Here is a 9,407-nt window from a genome sequence, read left to right on the forward strand (position 1 = left end):
CAAAAGTAAAATTGACAAATATTTAAATGTTAACCGCCAGCGAGCTCTCTTCGTGTCCGAATGATTAAGCACGATATTGTTGTTATTGTTGTTTTGTCTTCTTATCAGATAGACATGTAGAGTTCATCGTAGGGTGAATTACAGAATCTCCTTTCATCCTTTCCTATAGAAATTCCATATTAGTGTTTCCATGCTGCATGGTACTTTTCCCAATTATTTCTATGCCAGGGAAAGCTGGAGGGAGAGGTAGATAGGGAGGAGCCTTCTCCTGTACTGTCCTGTCTCTCTTCCCTATTGATAGTAGTTACCAAACACCCTTGAAAGGACCAATAGGTCTGCTGCTGTTTGGCTTTCCTTTATATTCCTTTGCAAATATTCTTAAGAAATTTACATTACTTTAGCAAGGTAGGTAGTCTTCAGAAGAAAAAAGCGTAGATTAGTTTTAGTCAGGTAGTCCCTAAGAAACGTCCACTAATTCAATGAAAAAGCCTCGGAAAATCCACATTATTCCAGTGAGTCAGCCTTACGTCGCAGAACACGAGTAAATACCACGGCTGGCCACGTTATGTTAGTATGTCCTTATGTATTGCCCGTGCTCCGTTTTCTGTAAAACATTCTATTTATAGAATCAGTTTGGCTGGCTTGAGGTGACGTCACGTCTTCCCCTTAATAGTTCTCGCTCGCCGCCGCCTCAGGCGACACGCTCACTACCAACCTCTCGTTTGCTCGGCTATACCTGTTGTGTCATGTGATACTATTAAATACACGTTCATAATGGACTCAGGTGTCTCCATGCTACCCCAGTTTTAGGACAACTACCACAACGTTACCACCACTTTTCATACCTAAGAACACAACGCTTTCCCGAGACTTTTCAGGTGATCGCCAAAATTCCACAAAAAAAGAAGCAAGAAAAAGTGATGAGACTAAAAGCGAGATGTAAAGCGACAAGAAGAGCCCTGAGGTGTGAGGTGCGGCGCGGAGGTGTGCGTGGGCAGGCCATCTGGTTGAAGGATGATGAGTGAGGTGACGTAGATAGCCTCTTAATCATAAAAAACCCTCAGGAGCTGCCATGAAACATACAATTATTGGATGTGTTCGCATGATTCCCGGCACATCGTTACCTGACACGTCCTGTAATAATGCGCACGAATGTCTTCCTTTATCCTCACCACGATCCATACGGGGAACAATACACAGGGGAGTGGTACAGGAGTATAAAACTTTCTTTCCTCCACTTGTATACTGCAGATGCACTTCACCAATGATAAACAACAGGGCGACAGATACAACAAAGGGGACACACACAATAATACACAGGATCAGTAATCAGAGCAAGAGATTATTGGATCAAACTTGGTGATAGTAGATTCAAAAAGAAAAATATATTGGTTTTCAAATTATGTGGTATATGAATGGAAGAAATTAAGTAAACAGGATAGATATAACAAAGGGGACAGACACAATAATGCACAGGGTCAGTAGTCAGAGCAAGGAATTACTGGTTCAAGCTTGATGATAGTTATTTCAAAAAGAATAAAAATATATTGGTTCTTAAAGTATGTGGTATATGAATTGAATAGATATAACAAAGGGGACATGCACAGCATACTCAGAATCAGTAATCAGATCAAGAAAGATATTGGCTCAAACTTGATAATGTTAGATTCTATGAAAAAAAATATACATACGAAGAAATTAGTTGTCAAATTATGTGGTTTATGAATAGAATAGACTAAGTAAACAGGACAGATATGACAAAGGAGACATGCACCAGATACCCAGAGTTTATTTACCTATTAGATTTGATCAGAAAAATATATACAAAGAAATTGACTCTCAAATCATGTGATATATGAATGAAATAGGCTTAGTAAAAACGGTAAGTGCATAAAAGAGTAGATATATTAAATGAGGATGTGGAAGAAGGCTGAAGATGTGCTCATGTAAGGACGGACACATGACACATGACACATGACGGCTTCTTGTAACTTACCTTAACCCCTTCAGTACTGAAACGCATTTTTATAATGAATTGTTGGTGTGATTAGACGATTTTATTTACATTAGGAAGGGTTCTATGGAGGTCAAAAAGATTAATGGCCACAGTCTTCACTATTTTAGTCCCCACATAAGTTTCTGAAGCTGTAAAATCGTCAAATAGTAAGAAGAATGAATATGAAAACGCGTCATGATATTGAGGGGGTAAATTTCTCGCTTTCTAATGGATTCGTGAGTTAGTATCAGATGCGCCGCTCAGACCAGTGACGGCCACATTCCTGCCCTGCGCGATGGTACAAGTTTGGTCAGCAAGTTATTTGGTGGTGGCGACAGATTTAATTTAGAAACGTCCTTCATGATGGATGGTTTGGTGTTGAGGTTATTACTTACCCATTCACTGCTACAAACAGCTCTCAACTTTCATTAAATCATCTATTAGTCTTTTTGGGAAACGGCATTAAGAGTGATTTTTTTTTTTCCCTTGTGTACTTTGTTTAACCCCTTCAGTATCATGACGCGTTTCCATATTCATTCTGGTTCCTGTTTACTGATTTTATACAGCTTCAGAAACTAATGTGTGGGATTAAAATAGTGAAGACTCTGGCCATTAATCTTCTGATCTCCATGGACCCTTCCTAATGCAAATAAAATGGTTTAATCATATCCAAATTTCAAGTATTGAATGGGTTAATGAATAGAAATACGGTAGATGTGCTAGATGACTGCCTTAAATTATATAGAATTCTTTAATCACGTATAGGATCACGGGTAACATGGTCGAATTCTTTGTTAGTATCTAGAAAATTAAGGAATCGATGTTGAAATGAAATGTTAAAGGAGAAAAAAAATACTTGCTTCGTATGTGATCCTTGATTTTTTTTTTTCTATCATTCTTTATTGAAGATTTCTTTGTAAGTATTGTTTACCATTATAAGAATGACTGCCTTTCTTTACTGTGTTTATTCTCATACGCTTTATTACATGACTTACCTTGTTATTCTTCCATTTACCTTTACCTTTGCATATTTGTAAGCACTTCACTTTATTTACAATGTTACGTAAATATTTTCTTTATCCTTTTTTCCAGGTCACTTACATTGTATATCATTTTTTTTCCAAGTATTCTTACCTGTTTTATTGCAAGTTCTCCTTACCTTATTGGATCTTATGGACACTCCTTACCTCTTGTCTTATTTCTCCTCGCACCAGAGCCCGAGACAGAGATCGTGGGCGGGCCAGACGTGTACATCAACACCGGGAGCCGCCTCTCTCTCACCTGCAGCGTCAAATACAGCCCAGAGCCGCCAGCCTTCATATTCTGGTACCACAATGATAAGGTGAGCCAGCCAGCCAGCCAGCCAGCCAGCCAGCCATCATCTCTCTTTCTCTCTTTCTCTCTCTCTCTCTCTATCTATCTATCTATCTATCTATCTATCTATCTCTCTCTATCTATCTATCTATATATCCACTCAGGAATATTCCTCGATGATGATTATAGCTTGGATAGTTTTCCTCGGCATGAATTTCCCTGCTCTGACCTTGCCTAACGTAACCTATTATGGGGAAAATTATTGGGTGGGGGCAGGGTGGAGACTGAGGAGGAAGAGAGGGAAGTCTTGCGGGAGGAGCGATCACAGAGGAAATTTACCTGTGTGGAGGGAGGAATTTACTTTACTCTCTCTCTCTCTCTCTCTCTCTCTCTCTCTCTCTCTCTCTCTCTCTCTCTCTCTCTCTCTCTCTCTCTCTCTCTCTCTCTCTCTCTCTCTCTCTCTCTCTCTCTCTCTCTCTCTCTCTCTCTCTCTCTCTCTCTCTCTCTCTCTCAATCTCTGACATCACCACCACCACCAACACCACTACTACCACAAGTACCACCACCACCACCGCCACCACCACCACTACCACCACCACCACCAACACTTCATTCCACACCAATGAGCCAACAGATCCTCAACACGTTTCCCTTCCCTTAGGCGCCTTAAGTTGTCCTCCGCCAGTCCTTTTCCCTTTCCCCCGACCACACGGCACCTCCACCACCACCAGCACCACCACCACCAGCACCTCCAGCGCACAAAGAGCAGTCATTACACAGTCATTAGTCAGGGACCGCGCTTGTGTTATCCCAGGCAAAACTCTCACCTTTCATTAACATCAAAGGTATCATTAATTTCCCTGGTTGACGGCTACTTGATGTGTGGGGGGAGGGGGAACTCTTGCTTATGTACGTACACACACTCTCTAACACACACACACACACACACACACACACACACACACACACACACACACACACACACACACACGTTCAAGTCTGTCACTCATCTTTACTGTCCCTGATTACTATATGCATTTTGACCTTGCAATTACGTGTTATCGTAATTACGTGCCAAGGTGACATAGATGAAGTTTTACGAGCGTGCGAAAATGTCCCTGAGCGCGTGTTCCTGTTGTTTGCTCTGCCTGGTGGTATACATACGTACGTACATGCCTGCTGGTGTCCTTCTCCCCGTCCTTGTCCGTGACCTTGTTAGTTTACTTCTTCACGCGTGAGGTACGTGCTGCAAAGGGCGGGATATTTACCTCTGTTTATCCTTTTACATTTCTCTCTCTCTCTCTCTCTCTCTCTCTCTCTCTCTCTCTCTCTCTCTCTCTCTCTCTCTCTCTCTCTCTCTCTCTCTCTCTCTCTCTCTCTCTCTCTCTCTCTCTCTCTCTCTCTCTCCTGTGCAAGACCTCAGGTGATATTCTTTTTTTTCTCTTCTTCTTTCTTACTTACTTTCTTTTTTTCTTTAGGTTTTCTCTCTTTTCATTTCTCCAATATCTCAGTCATTATATTTTTTTTTCCTTCGTCTTCTTTTTCTTATTCCCATCCCCCGCTATCTTACGTGTGATATTTTTTCTTTCCTTCTCAGCTCTTTCTTTCGTTCCTTTTCTTTCGACTACCTCACTCATCCATCCATCCATCCATCCCTCCCCTTTTGTACACGATGGAAAAATGTCAACAGTCGCTCGTTATTCTGACATTCATCATAATAAAAGTTAAAGAGTGGCACTGCTAACAGTGTTGGGGCGAGGTCATGCACTACTGACTCGCTGAGAGGACGTAAAAAAGATAAGAGAAGCATTAGTCGCTGCCGTCTTTTGGCGCAGTGTCTTCAGGAGGAGAATATGCAGCTCAGGCACAGTCGAGGTCAGGAGTCAAGTAACATTTTATTCTCACTTCCACTGTCTTTTGCATTTTCTCCCTGAATTTTCCATTGCGCAGGCTTTCTCCTTCTTAAAATTAGTAAGTGATGAATTCTTAGGTCACAGGTCAAACTTGTATTGAGAGAAAACACTTGACACAGTAGAAGTGAGGAGCAAAAGTTACTAAGTTAACCTAACCAGTGTGAGTGCCGAAAGTTACTAATCTCACATAACATAACATAACATTTTGGCAGTGACTCCAGCAGGGCACTCGACTGCTGCCCGTGACTGCTGCACCCACCCCACACCAGATGGACCAAATCAATAATCACTTACCTGGACATATCTTGGCCATATGTCACATTTTCCATTAATAAAACAAAAATGAAGAATTGTCTCGTGAATGTTGCAAATGTCACGTACTTCAACACATTGCTAAAGTATTAATGCAGAAAACATATACGTAGTGTAATCCATGACTGGTGTGTGATATTTAACAGCGAACACCAATTGATTGTTCAGGTGTGTGTGTGTGTGTGTGTGTGTGTGTGTGTGTGTGTGTGTGTGTGTGTGTGTGTGTGTGTGTGTGCGTGTGCGTGTGCTCATCACATCAACAACATTTGACCACCATTACATCAACGTCCACTGCATGTAGACCAACATACACGCATTCGTTCCCTTCCTGCCACACGTCCATGACCTTAATTTCCTGTTTCACGTGCTGCGCCATATGACCCCAGTGTTGTAAAGTCTTTGATCTTTTAGTCATTGAGTCAGATCCTTTTCCTGTCGCTTCGTGAGTCCATCCATCAATTTCCTGTCACATATTAACATTCTCCTTTTCCTTTTACATCTAGACTCGCTCCTCTTCCTCTTTCAACTTTCTTTTTCCATATTCAGACACTGCTTCCCCGCTTCCGCCTTTTTTCAATTAATACCATCCATCACATTTTTACATTCAGACATCATATTACTGTTATATTTTGACTCACATTCTGTTTTTACTCCTTAACATATCTAGAATCTGCCTTTGTAATGCCTATCATATGTTAACGCCCTCCCTCCATTTTCAGTTACATCCTGACATTCTCTCTCTCTCTCTCTCTCTCTCTCTCTCTCTCTCTCTCTCTCTCTCTCTCTCTCTCTCTCTCTCCACGACCCATCATAATATTACCCCCACCCCTTCTTTTCTAATGATAACCCGTACTGTCCATGCACTAACCCCATCCCGCCCCGCGTCCCCCCAGCTGGTGAGTTATGACCGGACGCGTGCAGGGGTGGTGGTGTCAACGGAGCGCGGCGTGGTGAGCACCTCTCGGCTACTGGTCCAGGTAGCAGACACGCGCCACTCCGGCAAGTACACCTGCTCGCCCGCCAACTCTAAGCCCAAGAATGTCACTGTTCACGTTATTGCCGGTAAGGTGTGCTAGAGTGTGTATGTGTGTCTGTCTACCCTGTCTGTCTGTTTCAGGGTAAATGTTATTGTTTGTGTTTTATAGTAGGAGTGTGTCTGTGTCTGATTTCAGGGGATTTTTTTTCTCAGTAGTGATATTTATTTTTTTCTATCTTCATGTTGTTTTATTCGTTATCGGACGCATCCATGAATTTAAAGACCGTCTGTGCTTTGCCTCTCTGAAAGGTTTTTTTTTTTTCTTCTATATTTTTCTATCGGTGTTTATTTGGAAATCGTTTGCTCGTCCATGTCAGTTAAGACCATGATTTAATTGTTGATGTGTGTGTGTGTGTGTGTGTGTGTGTGTGTGTGTGTGTGTGTGTGTGTGTGTGTGTGTGTGTGTGTGTGTGTGTGTGTGTGTGTGTGTGTGTGTGTGTGTGTATCTGTGTGTAAGTCTGTGTGTGTGTGTGTGTGTGTGTGTGTGTGTGTGTGTGTGTGTGTGTCGCTTCTATTTAAATGTACCTGTGTTTGTCACATGCTTTCTAGCGAGTATTGATGTGCATTTATATTCCATTTTCACGATCTGCAATTAGTATATTTAGATTTAGTCCGTGATCCAGGCAATTACGTGCGTATGTTCATTAGCTTCGCTGCAAAGTTTTACCTTCACTGTTGATTGACCTTGCATTTTGTATGAGAGCTAAACAATAGTCTCGATTATTCCCCGGGTGTTTGAACGTGCATTGAGGCCATCACTTCTTATAGCACCTCTATGGTTTCCAAGATTAAGGTGATTCCATTGTCTCCCTGCGCTTATTAATGTGGGGTTCTAGTCGTGTTTTATCAAGGTTTTTAAGAAGAAGGGTAAAAATCATGCTATTTTATTCCTCATTATGGATTTAGTATTCCGCATGTTCATTTTAATAATCCAGGTTGTTTTTGTGTTTCATGATGATTTTTAAGATGTGAATTAAAATATCCCTGTCCGTCTCTTCTCAAAAAACTTAAATAATCTTGTTTTAATGACACGTACATGTCAGCAAATTAATTCAAAACATGTGGATATTATATGCAAATCAAATTCATTATATTTTAAGAAAAGCTTATATATATTTCACACTTAAGTATTTTACCTTACCCTCTAGTCAATGATATAACAGCTGTGTAGAAATAAAAAGAAAATCGTGTGATATTCCTAAGTATTCGCTCATGTAATTAATTTCAGGTTGAGAAATAACCATTCTATACAAGCGAACATATTTATGAACACTCGTACTTTTCCTCAGTCTACATAATCCCTATTGCGCTAATCATGAGCGTTAAACCTACCAAGTATATAATGTCCATTGATATAACACCAGTTCCTGTGAATGTAGTGAGTCAAGAGACTTTTATCATACAACAGCTGGCCTTTGAGAGCGTGTTACATGATGTCCTCCAGAAGCAGTTTTTTGTGTTATCTTTTGACATTTTCTCTAGTCGGTTGATAAAGAGATAACGAACAGTATATCTGCGCTACACCACTGGATGAGGACGAGAAGAGAGGATGGATTATTTTTTCTCTTCTTCAACACCCACGATATGTTCTAAGAAAACAAGAGAGAGAGAGAGAGAGAGAGAGGAGGAGTGGTGTGAAAGGGAGAGGAATAATTAAGAGAGGCAAGGAGTGAGAGGCGGGCACATGTCCATCCTCTTGAGTCTCTCGCGTGGGAAGCCTCACCCTTTTTGCTGATCACACCCCAAGCTGACATAACAAGCTGACACATGTTGAGAGTGGGGTGTTAAGTCGAGGTTCCAGACACAACGCTGAAAAAAAAATGTTCTAGTCACTTTAGTTTCTTTTTCGTGATGTTGTTAGTCCACAGCTTACTGCCTTGCCTGCTTCTTTACTGCCTCCTTTCTATGGTTACTGCTGCTCCTGACCTGCTAAGTGGCTGCCCTGTCCTCCTCCGCCTCTGTCCCACAACACACATTTTTTTTCCCCCTGAACAAGACTTTCTACTCCAACTCATTGCTGTTCTGTCCATTTTGGTAATGAAAGAGTAACATTATCTCCCCCGGCTTATCCCTCTCGCTGGTAACTCAAGGAATTTTCTGCCTTTCCCTGGTTTTCTGTTTCTGCACGTCCACTACACAAAATAACTCCGCAGTATTAAGATGTCTTCGCAATAAAAGGTTCGCATGTCACGGTGTTTTTGACACTATTTTTCTTCTTGGTATCATTTTGCTGTGGTGTAAGAGAATTTATGTGTGGTGTACATGTGACTTGTTGTTTGTGGATCGCGTGATGCTTCCCGGGCCTACAACTAAGGTCATGTTTCGTTTTCTTTCAGGAGACCAGCCCGCCGCTATTGTTCATGAAAACCACGGCAGTGTCGGGTTACCCTCTCACTCCCTGCTCTTTATTTGCCTTTTTTGCATCATGTTTTCGTTCTCCATCATCACCTTCACTTCTGTGTCTCCTTAAAAAATGCATTCTGAGAAACACACACACACACACACACACACACACACACACACACACACACACACACACACACACACACACACACACACACACACACACACACACATACACACACAATCGTATACCGCTACTTTTTTTCTGGTTTCCGATGAATTGGTCACCTAACAAGAGTCTTTTATCTTCATTCACAAAGCTGTCCTTGCAGGGATACCAAACTTTCCCTTAGAACTCTTTGAGAGAAAAAAAAAAAGCCAAGAGGAAAGCAGCGGGACACGCCAGTAAGTTTGTTTAAAGTTGACCGGACTTGGATATCCCCTAAAGGTCTCTCGTACATCTCGGCAGCGCGTCGCTTCCATCATCCCAGAG

General features: G+C 41.6%; 1 protein-coding gene across 2 annotated transcripts in view; it reads left to right on the plus strand.

The window, feature by feature from the left end:
- The window catches only part of LOC123520847 (contactin-2-like), a 186,196-nt gene extending 177,036 nt beyond the window's left edge, over positions 1-9,160 (plus strand). For both annotated transcript variants that reach the window (XM_045283487.1, XM_045283488.1), the window contains 3 exons: positions 3,211-3,338; positions 6,429-6,597; positions 8,908-9,160. In XM_045283487.1, the coding sequence (XP_045139422.1) occupies positions 3,211-3,338; positions 6,429-6,597; positions 8,908-9,041 (431 nt within the window). In that variant the 3' untranslated portion in view covers positions 9,042-9,160. The remainder of the gene's footprint in view (positions 1-3,210; positions 3,339-6,428; positions 6,598-8,907) is intronic.
- Positions 9,161-9,407: the final 247 nt, after the last annotated feature.

This window comes from Portunus trituberculatus, chromosome 47 (genome assembly GCF_017591435.1).
Source record: "Portunus trituberculatus isolate SZX2019 chromosome 47, ASM1759143v1, whole genome shotgun sequence".
Lineage (NCBI taxonomy): Eukaryota > Metazoa > Arthropoda > Malacostraca > Decapoda > Portunidae > Portunus > Portunus trituberculatus.